The 18,684-nt window shown below is 49.2% G+C and overlaps 1 protein-coding gene across 1 annotated transcript; it reads right to left on the reverse strand.

The window, feature by feature from the left end:
* Nucleotides 1–4,179: 4,179 nt before the first annotated feature.
* LOC104676034 (cationic amino acid transporter 3-like) lies at nucleotides 4,180–16,587 on the reverse strand. Its single transcript, XM_010380716.2, is given in 11 exon segments — nucleotides 4,180–4,367; nucleotides 5,191–5,299; nucleotides 6,249–6,415; nucleotides 7,380–7,576; nucleotides 8,394–8,496; nucleotides 11,074–11,213; nucleotides 11,378–11,600; nucleotides 11,767–11,879; nucleotides 13,785–13,962; nucleotides 15,028–15,183; nucleotides 16,212–16,587. Coding segments are annotated over 11 exon segments (1,872 nt in total). The 3' UTR covers nucleotides 4,180–4,257.
* Nucleotides 16,588–18,684: the final 2,097 nt, after the last annotated feature.

The raw sequence follows: 18,684 nt of genomic DNA on the forward strand, positions 1-18,684 counted from the left end.
GGCTCCTATTAGCTTTACAAAAGCAGTCGAGTTCAGAGTAAAGCCTATGGTCATTTAAACTGTAGCCTAAATGTCTTCAAAAATTAGCTTGGCCCAACAGCCCAGGATTAATGGAGGGTGAGTTAGCTTAGCTTACTGTTCGCATTTTCCCACTGACAGACAGAACTTTCGCACAGGTGGCTTCACTAGCAGGGGGACAAAGAGCCTGGCCTTCCTTGTTGCTGGCGCTGTGGCAGCGGACACCAGGGTGCTCACAGGGTGTCCAGGGGTCCAAGGCCTGTGGGGCTCCACACGGGCGTGAATGCTGCTCTGCAGACACTCCAGGCTGCCTCCAGCTTGCTCTGGAAGCTCAGGGGGTCAGGGGGCTCTTCTCTGCCCAGGATTGCAAAGGACTGTGTCAGAAGTGTGGGTCCCTGGCTGGGCATGGTGGCTCACGTCTGTAATCCCAGCACTTTAGGAGGCCAAGGCGGGTGGATCACCGGAGGTCAGGAGTTCAAGACCAACATGGAGAAACCCCCTCTACTAAAAATACAAAAAAAAATTAGCCGGGCATGGTGGCGAGCGCCTGTAATCTCCACTACTCGGGAGGCTGAGGCAGGAGAATCACTTGAACCCGGGTAGCAGAGGCTGCTGTGAGCCGAGATCACACCAAAGGAAAAAAAAAAAAAGAAGTGTGGGAACCCCAGGGGCTCTCACTCTCACCCTTTCTCTGCATCAGGGAGCTTCCCCTAGCTCCGCTCCAATCCCAGGAGGGCAGCTGCCCAGCCTCACCTGTTCTCCAAGTCCCACCACAGCCCTGGTGGATCCCAGTGTGGTGTCCTGGTCTATGCCCTTGAAGACTGGGCAGTTACCCTGTTTCCTCTCCATGAGAGCAGCATACACTAGCTGCGTCCATCAGCCATCATGAACTGCAACCCACAGTCACATCTGTTAATAGTAAAATATTTTCATACTTGATTTTATTTTTATATTTTATATTGATTATGTTAATATTTTATTTTTATATTGATTATATATTAATGCTTTCTGTTGATTAATGTTAACATTTTGGGTATTAGAATTTAGGTATTTTGGGTTAGAATTTCAAATTATTTTTGCTTTTTTTTAATCGAGACTCTGTCTCACTCTGTCCCCAGGCTGGAGTGCAGTGCCGTGATCTCGGCTCACTGCAAGCTCCGCCTCCCAGGTTCACGCCATTCTCCCGCCTCAGCTTCTGAAGTAGCTGGGGCTACAGGCGCCCGCCACCACACCCCGCTAATTTTGTTTTTGTATTTTAGTTTCACCACACCCGGCCTATCTTTGCTTTTTTAATGTGGCTACTAGAAATATTGAAATTATATACTTGGCCAGGTGCCAATTATATACTTGGCTCAGGCCTCTAATCCCAGCACTTTGGGAAGCCGAGGAGGGTGGGTTGCCTGAGGTCAGGAGTTCGAGAACAGCCTGGCCAACATGTTGAAACTAAAAAATACAAAAATTGCCGGGCGTGGTGGTGCATGCCTGTAATTCCAGCTATTCGGGAGGCTGAGCCAGAAGACTCCTTTGAGCCTATGAGGCAGAGGTTGCAATGAGCCAAGATTGCGCCACTGCATTCCAGCCTGGGCAAGAGCAAGACTGTCTCAAAAAAAAAAAAAAGAAGAAAAAGAAATTACATACTTGGCTCTCATCGTATTTGTTTGGACAGCACCAGTTCTAGATTAAAATGTGGCAGTATTTTTCAAAATCTTTTATTTTGAGACAGAGTCTCACTCTGTCGCCCAAGCTGGAGTACAGTGGTGCAATCTTGACTCAGTGCAACCTCTGCCTCCTAGGTTTAAGCGATAATCCTGTCTCAGCCTCCTGAGTAGCTGGGATTACAGGCGTGCACCACCATGCCCAACTAATTTATGTGATTTTAGTAGAGATGGATTTTCACCATGTTAGCCAGGCTAGTCTGGAACTCCTGACTTCAGGTGATCCGCCTGCCTCGGCCTCCAGTGCTGGAATTACAGACGTGAGCCACCATGCCAGGCCAAAAATCTCTTCCTGTCTATTCCTTTGAGTCAACATTTCCACTTATTATGCTTTTGTATTTTGAGATGGATTCTAGCTCTGTCACCCAGGCTGGAGTGCAGTGGTGCAATCTCAGCTCGCTGCAACTCAGCCTTCACCTCCTGGGTTCTGCCTCAGCCTCCCGAGTAGCTGGGATTACAGGCGTCTGCCATCCTGCCAGACTAATTTTTGTATTTTTAGTACAGACGGGGTTTCACCGTCTTAGCCAGGCTGGTCTTGAACTCCTGACCTCCTGATCCACCCACCTCAGTCTCCCAAAGTGCTGGGATTACAGGCGTGAGCCACTGCGCCCGGCCACACCATTTTTATAGCATTAATTTAACTTTCTTCCATGATACAGATACATGGACATTGTCATTTACTCAAGGAACTTCCTGTTATATCCTCAGGATCTCCTTCATAAAAATTACATTGATCACTGACTTTCTGTGCAGTATGTGGCAAAACCCATGAGGATATTAGAGGAACAATCTACCTTCTGTCTTTTGCCAGACTGGACTCACGGTCATTCAGCCATATTGTAGCGAATGAACTAGAAAACTGAAACTTTAAATAAGGACACAAAATGAGAGAGTAAGTATTTTGACAAAAGTCTCAGCTGAAATCAGGCCAGCTGCCCGCAGGCAGGGACCTTAATGGCAAGACACATCCTGAGTAAACAGGTGGAATGTCGTTGTGCTTCAAGCCATGCCGGGAAACAGAGGAGAAGCCGAGGACAGGAAAGACTGAGGGCATCTGTGGAATTTGCGATTTTACTCAGGATGTAAGGTTAAGTCTTGCTGAGAATGTGACTTTCAGTAAAGATCAGATACAAGTGTCTTAGAAGATGCCAGAGAAAATCTGTTTCAAGTAAACATGATGGCCGGGCACGCTGGCTCATGCCTGGAATCTCAGCACTTTGGGAGGCGGAAGCAGGAGGATGGCTTGAGCTCAGGAGTTTGAGACCAGCCTGGGCAACATGGTGAAACTCCATCTTTACTGTAAATACAAGAATTACCCTGGTGTGGTAGTGCATGCCTGTATTCCCAGCTACTCGGGAGGCTGAGGCAAGAGGATCACTTGAGTCCAGGAGTTCCAGACCACACCCGGCTATTTTTTTTTTTTTTAAGATGAGTTTCATTTTTGTGGCCCAAGCTGGAGTTCAATGGCACAATCTCAGCTCACTGCAACCTCCGCTTCTGGGTTCAAGCAGTTCTCCTGCCTCAGCCTCCCAAGTAGCTGGGATCACAGGCACCTGCCACTGCGCCCCAGCTAATTGTTTATATCTTTAGTAGAGATGGGGTTTCACCACGTTGGCCAGGCCTGACCTCAGATGGTCCACCCACCCTGGCCTCCTAAAGTGCTGGGATTACAGGCATGAGCCACCACATTTGGCCATTTTCAATGTTTTCACCACAAAAAAAATGGTATGTAAGGTAATCAATATGTTAATCAACCTGATTTAGCAATTCCACAATGTATACATATTTCGAAGTATCATGTACACCATAAACATAGACAATTTTAATACAAACAATATATGCAATTGTACACCATAAACACAGACAATTTTTATTTGTCAATTTTTTAAAAAATGTAAGTTTTTAAAGTTATTTTGGCTAGGCACAGTGGCTCAGGCCTGTAATCTCAGCACTTTGGGAGGCTGAGGCAGGTGGATCACTTGAGGTCAGGAGTTCAAGACCAGCCTGGCCAACATGGTAAAACCCCGTGTCTACTAATAAACAACAATTAGCCAGGCACAGTGGCACGTGCCTGTAATCCCAGCTATTCTGGAGGCTGACGCAGGAGAATCACTTGAACCCAGGAGGCGGAGATTGCACTGGGCCAAGATCGCACCACTGCACCCCAGCCTGGGCAACAGAGCGAGACTGTCTCAAAAAGAAAAAATAATAATAATAATAAAGTTATTTTGTTAAGGTGGGCATGATGAGGTGCCTGTAGTCCCAGCTACTCGGAAGACTGAGGCAGGAGGATCACTTGAGCCCAGGAGTTCAAGTTCTGCCTGGGCAACAGAGCAAGTCCTCATCTCTATAACAAACAAACAAAAAACAAAACAAAGTTTTTAAAAAAGCATTTGCTCACTGGCAATGCACATGGGGCTTTAAAGGCATCCCACCTTCACACTCTGCAGAGCTTCACACTCTCCCTTCACGCAGAGGACACCTCCAGTGGACTGGCCCATCCCTTTTCTGTGGTGAAACTAATTCAGTGAGGACTAGGGATGTTTTCATGAGGAGTTTGGGAGCTTGACGCAGGTGGCTGTTGATCGTTCTCCAAGCTGTGTCGGATCCCATATCCAAAATACACAGCAAATCCTAACAGGGAAATGACACAATGAGAGGAAATGTAGTCACCCCTTCCCTTATAAATGCCCTATAGCGATTATACTGTGGTCTGTTTATTTGGAGGTTTTCTTGTTTCTTTTATTTAGAGATAGAGCTTTGCTCTGTTGCCCAGGCTGGAGAGCAGTGGCATGATCATGGCTCACTGCAGCCTCGACCTCCCGGGTTCAAGCAATCCTCCCACTTCAGCCTTCAGAATCGATGTGACTACAGGTGGGTGCCACCATGCCCGGCTAATTTTTTTTTTTTTTTTTTTTTTTTTTGAGACAGAATCTCATTCTGTCACCCAGGCTGGAGTGCAGTGGCACAATCTGGGCTCCTGTCACCTGGGCTGGAGTGCAATGGCATGATCTTGACTCACTGCAACCTCCGCCTCCCAGGTTCAAGTGATTCTCATGTCTCAGCCTCCTACATAGGTGGGATTACAAGGCACCCGCCACCACACCCAGCTACTTTTTTGTATTTTTAGTAGAGATGGAGTTTCACCATGTTGGCCAGACTGTTCTTGAACTCCTGATCTTAGGTGATCCACTGCCTTGGCCCCCTGAAGTGCAGGGATTATAGGTGCGAGCTACTGTGTGCGGCCACTTTTTAATTTTGGTAGAGATGGAGTCTCGCCATGTTGCCCAGGCTGGTCTGGAGCTCCTGGTCTCAAGCGATGCTCCTGCCTTCATCTCCTGAGTAGCTGGGACTACAGGCACAGCCCACACTGTCAGCCTGAGACAGTTGTAGGGAAAGGTAGCAGGAAGAGTGTTGGACACCCAAGAGGCCTCTGTTTTTCCAGGAAGCTACTCACCAATCAACATCCAGACTCCAAATTGGGCCCAGGTCTCAGTGGTCATCTGCATCATCAGATAAACATTCACAGAGATGCTGACCAACGGGAGGACAGGCAACAGGGGGACCTGCAGGCAAAGAGTTAACACTGAGCACACCACGAATGTCTGCAAGGGACCCTTAGCCCAAGGGGCAGGAAGGCCACAGCTCTGTTCCAGTTGCATATTCAATGACTATTCTTTTTTTGTTTGTTTTTTTGTGGTTTTTTTTTTTTTGAGACAGAGTCTCGCTCTATCACCCAGGCGGGAGTGCAGTGGCATGATCTCGGCTGAATGCAATCTCCGCCTCCTGGATTCAAGTGATTCTCCTGCTTCAGCCTCCTGAGTAGCTAGGATTGCAGGCACGCACCACCATGCCTGGCTAATTTTTGTTTTGTTTTTTTTTTTGAGACAGAGTCTCGCTCTGTCACCCAGGCTGGAGTGCAGTGGCGTGATCTCGGCTCACTGAAAGCTCCGCCTCCTGGGTTGACGCCATTCTCCTGCCTCAGCCTCCCGAGTAGCTGGGACTACAGGCGCCCACCACCACGCCTGGCTAATTTTTTTGTATTTTTAGTAGAGACGGGGTTTCACCATGTTAGCCAGATGGTCTCGATCTCCTGACCTCGTGATCCGCCCGCCTCGGCCTCCCAAAGTGCTGGGATTACAGGCATGAGCCACCGCACCCGGCCTAATTTTTGTATTTTTAGTAGAACCGGGATTTCACCATGTTGGTCAGTCTGTTCCCGAACTCCTGGCCTCAAGCGATCCACCCGCCTCAGCCTCCCTAAGTGCTGGGATTACAAGTGTGAGCCACCTCATCTGGCTCAGTGCCTGTTCTGAGTGGGTATCCCATTGGGTGTTCTGGAAGAGACAGGTTTTGGGAAGTACTGATAGGTGGGGGCTGGAGGGGATGTCCATGAACACTCCATTGGTTTTAGCTACTGCCCTTTTTTCCCCTGGTCCCGGAGAGTATTGAGAGCTTGAGGCATGCAGAGTCCACCAACTCAGGAGGGTGGTGTGGGGACATAAGGTCACCTACCTTGAAGTAGAGAGGAGTGTTGCTCTGGGGCTGTCTGCAGATGGTGAAAGTGAATCCTGCAATGAGCACCAGCAGTAGCACAGCAGCTGTGACGCAGATCGGCTCTCCAGAGAACCAGCGTTTGGGTCAATGGGCCAGGACCAGGCAGAGCATGGTCAGCAGGATAACTGGAAAAGGGTCAAGGTTGGGGAGAGCAGGTTCAACTCCAGAAGCTAAATAAGTGAAGATCTTGGGCCACATCCTATCCCCCAAACCACATATATATATGTATATATATGTGTGTGTGTGTGTGTCTCAGCCTCCCCCGTAAGGACTACAGGCACGTGCCAGCACAACCAAATAATTTTTATTTTTTTAGATGTATTTTCACTCTTGTTGCCCAGGCTGGAGTGCAGTGGCACAATCTTGGCTCACTGCAACCTTTGCCTCCTGGGTTCAAGTGATTCTCCTGCCTCAGCCTCCCGAGTAGCTGGGATCACAGGTTCCTGCCAGCACGCCCAGCTAATTTTTGTATTTTTAGTAGAGATGGGGTTTCGCCATGTTGGCCAGGCTGGTCTCAAACTCCTGACCTTGTGATCCGTGCTCCCCTCGGCCTCCCCAAGTGCTGGGATTACAGGTGTGAGCCACCGCACCCAACCTAATTTTTTGTATTTTTAGTAGAGACAGGGTTTCACCATGTTGGCCAGGCTGGTCTCAACTCCTGACCTCAAGTGATCCACTCATCTCAGACTTCCAAAGCGAGCCACCACACCCAGCCTAAACTTCTTATTTTATGTATGTATTTGTGTGTGCACATATGTGTGTGTGTGCATATATATATATATATATATATATGGTTTTTTGTTTTTTGAGATGAGATCTCACCCCATTGCCCAGACTACAGCACAGTGGTGTGATCTTGACTCACTGAAGCCTCGACTGCCCAGGCTCAAGCAGTCATCCCTCCGCAGCCTCCCAAAGTGCTGGGATTCCATGTGTAAGCCAATGTGCCCGGCCAAAAGTGCCCCTACTAAGAAGGACCACCATAAATTCAAGACTCCTCTCAACTACCAAAGCCACACACTCCCTGCCCGGCCCCCTGCCCCTTGCTATCAGGTTCAAAACACCCTGCAGAGAAGCCCCACTGCTCACCAAGCAGAAAAGCACATCCATAGACGATGCGGCCAGATCTCGGGGTGGGGATGGTGCTGACAGGGCTCCACAGACTCGTCGGAGTGCTGGACGCTTCAGGAACACGTTCTGGGGATTTCGCTTTGGGTACAGAATTCATCTCCACTACTTCCTCCTTCGGCTTCTCATTCTTGCTGAAATTCTGGTCTGGCTGGCACCTGAATCGGAGAGAGTAGGGCAAGACTAACCCATGTCCCTGTTCATCCAACATCAGAGAGCCTAATACACCCACGGTAGCTCCCACGTATCCGAGGTTTCATCTACCTGTGTCCACTACAGCCCAAAAATAATACATGGAAAAGTCCAGCAGTAATTCGTAAGTTTTCTTTTCTTTTTTATTTTTTGAGACGGAGTCTCACTCTGTCATCCAGGCTGCAGTGCAGTGGCACAATCTCAGCTCACTGCAATCTCCACCTCCCAGGTTCAAGCAATCTCCTGCCTCAGCCTCCTGAGTAGCTGGGATTACAGGAGACCACCACCACGCCCAGCTAATTTTTGTATTTTTAGTAGGTACCAGGTTTCACCACATTGGCCAGGCTGGTCTCAAACTCCTGACCTCAAGTGAGCCACCTGTCTCGGCCTCCCAAAGTTCAGGGATTACAGGCGTGAGCCATCGCGCCCCACCGTAATTCGTAAGTTTTCAATTGTGTGCAGCTTCAAGTAGCGGCATTCCACGCTCCCCACGCCCAGGATGTAAATCATCCTTTTGTCCAGTGTGTCCCTGCTGTGAACTCTACTGGCCGTGTTAAATCACTTTAGACATCTGAGTTATGGATGGGAAAATGATCCTATATAGGGACTGGTACTATCCGCGGTTTCGGGCACGGGCTGGGGGTCTTGGAACGTGTCCTCCGTGGATAAGCAGGGGCTACTGTACTCCACCCACTCCTGTATGTGTAGCAATGCACTGAGGGCCAGGAGGCAGGCAGAGGGCTGGGAACCCCATCAGTCTTCACGTGTCTAGGCCAGTCTCACCTGAGGACAAGAACAGAAAAGGCCACCAAGGAGTAAGCAAGCATGGTCCCGATGGACGAGAGGTTCACAAGGTCACTGAGCTCAAACAGGAAAGCCATGATTGCTACAGTCAGGGCACAAAACAGGGTAAGTTCCAATGTTCTACAGCATTAGAGGGTGACTGTCGTTAACAACTTATAAGAGCTGGAAAAAGCACTTTGGAAGGTTGAGGAGGGCAGATCACCTGAGGTCAGGAGTTCAAGACCATCCTGGCCAACATGGTGAAACCTCATCTCTAATATAAAAATTAGCCGGGCATGGTAGCAGGTGCCTGTAATCCCAGCTACTCCAGAGGCTCAGGCAGGAGAATTGCGTGGACCTGGGAGGCGGAGGTTGCAGTGAGCTGAGATCGTGCCACTGCACTCCAGCCTGGGCTACAGAGTGAGACTCTGTCTCCAAAAGAAAAAGAAAAAGAAAATGAGAGATGGAAAAATAGGGTTTCAGTGTTCCCAGTGCAAGGAAATAATCAATGTTTGAAGTGATGGTTGTGGTATTACCTTGATTTGATTATTACATCTTGTATACATGTATGGAAATATCACACTGTACCCCATGAATATGTGCAATTATTGTGTTAATTAATACTAGGAATGTGGCCAGGTGCGGGGGCTCATGCCTGTAATCTCAGCACTTAGGGAGGCCCAGGCGGGCGGACTGCTTGAGCCCAGAGGTTCCACATCAGCCTGGGCAATACAGTGAGACCCCCGCCTCTACAAAATGTAAATATTAGCTGGGTGTGGTGCCACTGTACACTGGCATGGGTGAGAGTGAGATCTTGTCTCAACAACAACAAAAGTCAGATTATGTACATTTTCCTTAAATTCTTTTTTTCTTTCTTTTTTTTTTTTTTTTTTTGAGACGGAGTCTCGCTCTGTCACCCAGGCTGGAGTACAGTGGCGCGATCTCGGCTCACTGCAAGCTCCGCCTCCCGGGTTCATGCCATTCTCCTGCCTCAGCCTCCTGAGTAGCTGGGACTACAGGTGCCCGCCACCTCGCCCAGCTAGGTTTTTTTTTTTTTGTATTTTTTAGTAGAGACGGAGTTTCACTGTGTTAGTCAGGACGGTCTCGATCTCCTAACTTTGTGATCCGCCCGTCTCAGCCTCCCAAAGTGCTGGGATTACAGGCTTGAGCCACCGCGCCCGGCCCTTTCTTTTCTTTAAAAACAGGAATTGCCGGGCGTGGTGGCTCAAGCCTGTAATCCCAGCACTTTGGGAGGCCGAGACGGGCGGATCACGAGGTCAGGAGATCGAGACCATCCTGGCTAACACGGTGAAACCCCGTCTCCACTAAAAAATACAGGCCGGGCGCGGTGGCTCAAGCCTGTAATCCCAGCACTTTGGGAGGCCGAGACGGGCGGATCACGAGGTCAGGAGATCGAGACCATCCTGGCTAATACGGTGAAACCCCCGTCTCTACTAAAAAATACAAAAAACTAGCCGGGCGACGAGGCGGGCGCCTGTAGTCCCAGCTACTCGGGAGGCTGAGACAGGAGAATGGCGTCAACCCGGGAGGCGGAGCTTGCAGTGAGCTGAGAGCCGGCCACTGCACTCCAGCCTGGGCGGCAGAGCAAGACTCCGTCTCAAAAAAAAAAAAAAAAAAAAAAAATACAAAAAACTAGCCGGGCGAGGTGGCGGGCGCCTATAGTCCCAGCTACTCGGGAGGCTGAGGCAGGAGAATGGCATAAACCCGGGAGGCGGAGTTTGCAGTGAGCTGAGATCCAGCCACTGTACTCCAGCCCGGGTGACAGAGCAAGACTCCGTCTCAAAAAAAAAAAAAAAAAAAAAACAGGAATCATCGTACCTCACTGCAGCCCTAACCTGCTGCGCTCAAGCCATCCTCCCACCTCAGCCTCCCGAGTAGCTGGGACTACAGGTGTACCACCACACCCAGCTAATTTTTTGTTTGTTTGTTTGAGATGGAGTCTCGCTCTGTGGCCCAGGCTGGAGTGCAGTGGCATGATCTCAGCTCACAGCAAGCTCCACCTCCCACAGCCAGCTAATGGTTAAAAGTTTTTTTGCAGAGACAAAAAAATGATCTCAGGGTCTGACTATGTTGCCCAGGCTGGTCTCAAACTCCTGGGCTCAAGTGATTCTGCCTTGGCCTCCCAAAGTATGGGGGTTACAGGCATCAGCCACTGTACCCTGCCCCATTTTCTTATTTTATTTTATTTTATTTTATTTTATTTTATTTTGAGACAGGGTCTTGCTTTGTCACCCAGGCTGGAGTGCAGTGGCGTGACCTCGGCTCACTGCAGCCTCAACCTCCTGGGCTCAAGCAGTCCTCCCACCTGACCGTCCCCAGTAGCTGGGACTATAGGCCCGTGCCAGCACACCCGGCTAATTTTTTTTTTAATTTTTGTCGAGATGGAAGTCTCCCTGTGTTGCCCAGGCTGGTCTTGAACTCCTGGGCTCAAGCAATCCTCCCACCTCAGCCTCCAAAGTGCTGGGATTATAAGCATGAGCCACTGAGCCCAGTCCCATTTTCCTGTTAAACTTTTTATTAAATAAACTTTTGTAATAGACAAAAATTTTTTTTTAATTAATGAATAATAATAAAAGTGAAAATGGATGGCTTGTGGGAGAGGATGAGGAACTCACTCATAGAAAACGGATGAAAGAAAGCCTGAATTCTGGGCCTTTACCTGCAACGGCCCCAGAAACGACAGTGGCCACCACAGGGGTGCTGGTGCGGGTGTGGATCTGGGCGAGTCCACGGAAAAGGAGCCGGTCCTCGGCCATCGAGTAGAGCACGCGAGGCATGGGGAACATAGCACCCAGGAGGCTGCATGCAGGAGAAAACGGGAACACGCGTGGGGACTCAGGAAGCAAGAGGGACTGGGGCTTCCGCTCCATCACCTCTGTGGGTGAACTGTCTCCTCCCTTTACCCAAGGCCCAGGACACCCGAGAACCAGACAGCAGACAGGGACAGAGCGTCCAGCACTGACCTGGAGGACAGGGCACAGAGGGTGCCGACGGCCACAGCATATCTGATGGGGGCCCATCCAATGTGGACAAAAGCCTCCGGCAAGGGGTTCTCGGGACATATCAGGTAGTAGGGCACCATGAGGGTGAGCGCCGCTGAGACACCAAAATAGGCCAAGAAGCAGATGAAGATCGAGGTCACGATGCCCAGAGGGATGGAGCGGTGAGGGTGGAGGGCTGCTTCTCCTGCAGGACAGGTATATGCACTGGGCCAGGAAAACGCACAGAAGCGAGGGTGCAAAACCCTCTTCCCTCTTCCCCATCTGAGAGCAGGGTAGCCTTTAATGAAACCTGTGCCCAGCGGCAGCCCAAGCTGTGCCCAACCCCCGATGAGACGGAATGACCGTGTTACCTGTGGTGGCGATGCCATCAAAACCCACAAACGCAAAGAAACACATGGCTGCTCCATGGAGAATCCCGCCAAAGCCAAAAGGCACAAACCCGCCAAAGCCCAGTGAGCCCAAGCTGAGGGGAGAGGAGGAACAAGGAACATTGGTAAGGTGTGTAGCTGTCTTTCTGGGACGACTCAGTTAACTCCAACTGCTCAGTGAATTCCACAAGCCCTGGACCTCCCCTGCCTTCCCCTTCATCCGGCTCCGTCAGCCCAGATTCCCCCTGTTCCCACAATAGTCCAGGTTCTGCACCCCAGCCCTCACTCCTGTGTCCAAGAGGGCACCTCTGGTCAGTTGCAATGGCTCACACCTATAATCCCAGCACTTTGGGAGGCTGAGTCAGGTGGATCTTGAACCCAGAGGTTGAGACCAGCCTGGGCAACATGGCAAAACCCCATTTCTACAAAAAATTAAAAGCTAGGTGCGGTGGTGCACACCTATAGTCCTAGCTACTCTAGATGATCGCTTGAGCCTGGGAGGCAGAGGCTGCAGTGAGCCATGATTATGCTAAAGCACTCCAGCCTGAGGGACAGAGCAAGACCCTGTTTCAAAAAATAAAAATAAATTTTAGGCTGGGAGCAGTGAGTGGTTCACACTTGTAATCCCAGCACTTTGAGAGGCTAAGGTGGGCAGATCACTTGAGGTCAGGAGTTTGAGACCAGCCTGGCCAACATGGCGAAACCCCATCTCTACTAAAAAAAAAAAAAAAAAAAAAAAAAAATTGGACAGGTGTGGTGGCAGGCACCTGTAATCCCAGATACTCAGGAGGCTGAAGCAGGAGAATCGCTTGAACCCGGGAGGTAGAGGTTGCAGTGCGCCGAGATTGTGCCACTGAACTTTAGCCTGGGCAACACAGCGAGACTCTTGTCTCAAAAAATAAAAATAAAAATAAATTTTAAAATAAAAAAACAGGCCAGGCACAGTGGCTCACATCTGAAATCCTAGCACTTTGAGAGGCAGAGGTTGGCAGATCACTTGAGGTCAGGAGTTCGAGATCAGCCTGGCCAACATGGTAAAACCCCATCTCTTATTAAAAATACAAAAATTAGCCGAGCGTGGTGGCAGGCGCCTGTAATCCTAGCTACTCGGAGGCTGAGGCAGGAGAATTGCTTGAACCCAGGAGGCAGAGGTTGCAGTGAGCCGAGTTCGTGCCACTGCACTCCAGCCTGGGTGATAAGAGCGAGACTCCATTTTTAAAAAATAAATAAAATAAAATAATAAAATGAAAAAAAAATTTTTTTTTTGAGACGGAGTCTCACTCTGTCACCCACGCTGGAGTGCAGTGGTGCGATCTCGGCTCACTGCAACCCCTGCCTCCCAGTTAAAGCAATTCTCCTGCCTCAGTCTCCCAAATAGCTGGGACTACAGGCATGTGCCACCACACCCAGCTAATTTTTTTTTTTTTTTTGTATTTTAGTAGAGACGGGGTTTCACCACATTGCCCAGGCTGGTTGCGAACTCCTGAGCTCAGGCAATCTGCCCACCTTGGTCTCCCAAAGTGCTGGGATTACAGGCGTGAGTCACCGCGCTCAAAGTTTTTAAACATTAGGAAAAAAAAAAAAAAACAGGCCGGGCGCGGTGGCTCACACTTGTAATCCCAGAACTTTGGGAGGCCGAGGCGGGCAGATCACAAGGTCAGGAGATGGAGACCATCCTGGCTAACATGGTGAAACCCTGTCTCTACTGAAAACACAAACAATTAGCTGGGCGTGGTGGCAGGCGCCTGTAGTCCCAGCTACTGGGGAGGCTGAGGCAGGAGAATGGCGTGAACCCGGGAGGCAGTGAGCCAAGATCACGCCACTGCACTCCGGCCTGGGCGACTGCACTCCGGTCTGGGCGACAGAGCAAGACTCTGTCTCAAATAAATAAATAAATAAATATAAAATAAATAAACATAAAATAAATAAATAAATATAACTAAATAAAAAATAAAACAAAAATTTAAAGAATAATAAAAAAAAACACAGTGTGCCCTCACCTGTGGGTGTTGTTGGACCCCAGCCCAGCCCGTTTGTAGTCGGCATCTGTGAGCTGCCAGTTGTGCAGCTCTCCCTTGATGAAGCGGGAGAGGACGACGCAGCTCAGAACCAAAAGGTTCACACCTGTGAAGACTTTGGAACCCCAGGCTGACTCCCGAGCTCCCAGAGCCAGCACTCCTGTAGCAAACATGGAATATCCAGAATAAGTAAGCCCACGGAGACAAAAGGCAGATCCGTGGTCGCCAGGGGCCAAAGGGAATGAGGAACGACTGCCTAAAAGGTGCAGGGTTTCCCGCAGGGGTGACGAAAACCTTTCCCAACTAGATGGAAGTAGCGGCTGCACAATGTTATGAATGTACTAAATCCCACTGAACTGCATGTTTTAAAATGGTTCATTTCAGGCCAGGTGCGGTGGCTCACGCCTGTAATCCCAGCACTTTGGGAGGCTGAGGCGGGCGGATCACGAGGTCAGGAGATCGAGACCATCCTGGCTAACACGGTGAAACCCCTTCTCTACTAAAAATACAAAAAATTAGCTGGGCTTGGTGGCACACGCCTGTTGTCCCAGCTACTCAGGAGGCTGAGGCATGAGAATCACTTGAACCCAGGAGGTGGAGGTTGCAGTGAGCTGAGACTGCACTACTGCACTCCAGCCTGGGCAACAGAGCAAGACTCAGTCTCGAAAAAAAAAAAAAAAAAAAAAACGGAAAACTAAACTAAAAATAAAAAATGAAATAAAATGATTGATTTTAGTGTGGAGTCCCAGCTACCTGGGAAGCTGAGATGGGAGGATCACTTGAGCTCACTTGAGCCCAGGAGTCCGAGGCTTCATTGAGCCACGATTGTGTCAGTGCATTCCAGCCTGGAAAAGAGAGAGACTCTGCCTTAAAAAAAAAAAAAAAAAAAAAAAAAAAAAAAAAAAACTGTCCTAAGTAGAGAGGAAGAAACTTGTCTAAGTCAGTGGTTCTCAGCTTCTGATTGTCCCGTGGGTAGAGGTCAGGGATGCTGCTCAATGCCCTGTAATGCACAGGGTGGCCCCCGTGACAAAGAATCACCTGCCCCAGGATGTTAATGCCACCGTGTGGAAACAGTGGCCCCAGTCTTACCTGCTTGTGATTCCCATCATAGGTTCTCCTTCTGGTTTTCTAATACCCACCACCGTTGCCTCCTCCCTCAAGCCTTTCCCACCCCCTTCCTCCTCCATGCCCCCTCACCCCATCTTATCTCTGACCCCCGCCTCACCAGTGAGGACCAACACCAGGCCCAGCGCAAAAAAGTCCGGATACTTGGCCAGGACTTGAGGCACATGCAGAGAAATGCCCTGCAGGGCATGGGAGATGCGATTCCCGATCAGGCTGTCAAACGCAAAACTCCAGGCCTTGGCCACGCTGGCGGCACCTGCAGCGGCAGAAGGAGGAACGTGCATTTATGAACATGTGCTGAACCCTGACCATGTGCCATGTGCGATCTCGGCTCACTGCAACCTCCGCCTCCCGGGTTCAAGTGATTCTCCTGCCTCAGCCTCCCAAGTAGCTGGGATTACAGGCACTTGCCACCACGCCCGACTAATTTTTGTATTTTTAGTAGAGATGGGGTTTCATCATGTTGGCCAGTCTGGTCTCGAACTCCTGACCTCAAGTAATCCACCCACTTCGGCCTCCCAAAGTGCTGGGATTACAGACATGAGTCACCGCGCCTGGCCAGGGATAAATCATTTTTAAAAGAAAAAGGGAAAAGAAAAATACCTAATCTCAAAAAAAGTATTTTGATGGGATGGGGAGGAGTAGTAGAAAAAGAAAAAGAAGAATAAAATAGGCCAGGTGTGGTGGCTCATGCCTGTGAGAGGGCCAAGGCAGGCGGATCACCTGAGGTCAGGATTTCGAGACCAACCTGGCCAACATGGCAAAACCCCGCCTAAAAATACAAAATTTTTGTACTAAATTTTTGTACTAAAAATACAAAAATTAGCTGGGCTTAGTGGTGCATGCCTGTAATCCCAGCTACTTGGAAGGCTGAGGCAGGAGAATCGCTTGAACCTGGGAGGTGGGGGTTGCAGTGAGCTGAGATCACGCCACCACACTCTAGCCTGAGTGACAGAGCAAGCCTCCATCTCAAAAAAAAAAAAAAAAAAAAATGGTGGGGGAATGAGTTTGTGGCACACATCTCCCCCAAATCTACAATAACTCTATCCCGTACATCCCACAGTTCCCATCTTCTCTTATTGTTCAATCCCGGAAGGGAAGCAGAATGAGGCTGCGTAAACGGCATCTGGGCCTTTTCCTGCCGCCATTAGCCACACTCCCTTCCACAATGTGGATAAACAAAGCGAGTCTGAAGGCCACCATGGCTCCCCCAGCTCCCCCTCCCTATGCATATCCTAATTACTTTGTGTTTCCCATACCTCCCTCCATGCCCCATCATCTCACCAATGACGTAGGAGAGTAAGAGGTTCCAGCCAGTCATGAAAGCCACCAGTTGACCCACTGTGACGTAAGTGTAGAGATAGGCAGAACCGGAGCATGGCACCTGGGCCCCAAACTCTGCATAGCAGAGTCCAGACAACATAGAAGTCAGGGCCGCCACCAAGAAGCAGATGACGATGGCCGGTCCAACTTTCTCTTTGGCCACTTCTCCAGCTAGGACATACACGCCCGCTCCCAGGGTGCTGCCCACACCCAAGGCCACCAGATCCAGGGTCTTCAGACAACGAAACAAGCGATGCTCAGAGTCCCCCTGGCCCAGCTGCAGAGGCCACCTGCGCATCAGCTTCCCACCAAATTGGTGAATATTCTGCCAAACCATCTTAGATGGAGTTGAGGAGGGTGCTAAGATCTGCAGAGAACACAAGACAGAAGGCTACTCAGACAGAAAGCCACGAAGAGTATTTGTACCACTGTGGCCCTAGGAGTCAGGTTTAGAACCAGCTCCTCTTAACAGTGCAGTTCTGGGAAGAGCAGGTAGTGAAAAACGTTCTGGGCAAAGCATCCATCTCTGAGCCTCGCGGCCTTCAAATGTAAACAGGAACTTTAATACTTTTCAAAGTTACATGGCTGGGAGGGGTGGCTCACGCCTGTAAATCCCAGCACTTTGGGACCCCGAGGTGGGAGGATTGCTTGAGCCAAGGAGTTTGACACCAGTCTGGGCAACACAGCGAGATCCCCATCTCAAGGGAAAAAAATAAAATAAAAGTTACTGGAAGGGTTTCTTCTTTAAAGAGATGCAAACAAAAGCTTCCAGTATGGTGCCAGCACACAGGACACAGGAGCTGTGTAATTGATATAATTGGAGTTAACTGGCTGGGCGCAGTAGCTCACGCCTGTAATCTCAGCACTTTGGGAGGCTGAGGTGGGTGGATCATTTGAGGTCAGGAGTTTGAAAACAGCCTGACCAACAAGGTGAAACCCCGTCTCTACTAAAAATACAAAAATTAGCCAGGCGCAGTGGCACATGACTGTAATTCCAGCTACTCAGGAGGCTGAGACAGGAGAATTGCTTGAATGCGGGAGGCGGAGGTTGTGGTGAGCCGAGACCATGCCACTGCACTTCAGCCTGGGTGACAGAGTGAGATTCCGCCTCAAAAAAAGAAAAAAAAAAGAAGAGAGGAGACCAGGCGAGGGAAGGGAAGGGGAGAAAGAAAGAGAGTGAGTGAGAGAGAGAGAGAGAGAAAGAGAGAAAGAGAGAGAGAAAAAAAGAAAGAGAAAGAAAGAGAAAGAAAGAAAGAAAGAAAGAAAGAGAGAAAAGAAAAGAGAAAGAAAGAAAGAGGGAGGGAGGAAGGAAGAAAGGAAGGAGAGAGAAAGGAAGGAAGGAGAGAGAAAGGAAGGAAGGAAAGAGAAAGGAAGGAAGGAAAGAGAAAGGAAGGAAGGAGAGAGAAAGGAAGGAAGGAGAGAGAAAGGAAGGAAGGAAAGAGAAAGGAAGGAAGGAGAGAGAAAGGAAGGAAGGAAAGAGGAAGGAAGGAGAGAGAAAGGAAGGAAGGAAAGAGAAAGGAAGGAAGGAGGAAAAGAAAAGAGAGAAAGGAAGGAAGGAGGGAAAGAAAAGAGAGAAAGGAAGGAAGGAGGAAAAGGAAAGAGAGAAAGGAAGGAAAGAGAAAGAAAAAGGAAGAAAAAAACCGAAGAAGGAAGAGAGAGAGAGAGAGGAAGGAAGGAGCGAAAGGAAGAAAGAAGAGAAAGAAAAAGAAAGAGAAAGAAAGAAAAGAAAAGAAAAGAGGCCAGGCTCAGTGGCTCATGCCTGTAATCCCAGCACTTTGGGAGGCCAAGGTGGGTGGATCACCTGGGGCCAGGAGTTCGAGACCAGCCTGGCCAACATGGTGAAACCCCGTCTCTACTAAAAATACAAAAATGAGCCGAGCATGGTGGCGGGCGCCTGCAATCCCAGCTACTTGGGAGGCTGAGACACGAGAATCGCTTGAACCTGGGAGGCGGAGGTTGCAGTGAGCTGAGATCGTTCCACTACACTCCAGCCTGGGCAACGGAGTGAGACTCCATCTCAAAAAAAAAAGAAAAAGAAAGAAAAAGAAAAGAAAAGAAAGAAAGAGGAAGGAAGGAAAGAAAAAGGAAGGAAGGAAAAAGAACAGAAAAGAAAGAGAGGGAGGGAGGAAGAGAGAAAAAAGAAAGAGAAAGAAAGAAAGAAGAAAGAAAGAAAGGCAAGAAAGAAGAAAGAAAGAAAGAGAAAGAAAGAAAGGAAAGAAAGAGAGAAAGAAAGGAAAGGAAAGGAAGAAAGAAAAGCAAGTCACAAAAAGACAAATACTGTATGATCCTACTTGCATGAGGAATCTGGAGTAGTGAAACTCAGAGACACAAAGCTGGCTACCAAGGGCTGGCAGAGAGGGGTGGAACAGAAAGTTGTTTAATGGACATAGTTTTCAGTTTTGCAACATGAAAAAGTTCTGGATTTTGCTGCAAA

This window comes from Rhinopithecus roxellana, chromosome 12, assembly GCF_007565055.1.
Source record: "Rhinopithecus roxellana isolate Shanxi Qingling chromosome 12, ASM756505v1, whole genome shotgun sequence".
NCBI classification, from domain to species: domain Eukaryota; kingdom Metazoa; phylum Chordata; class Mammalia; order Primates; family Cercopithecidae; genus Rhinopithecus; species Rhinopithecus roxellana.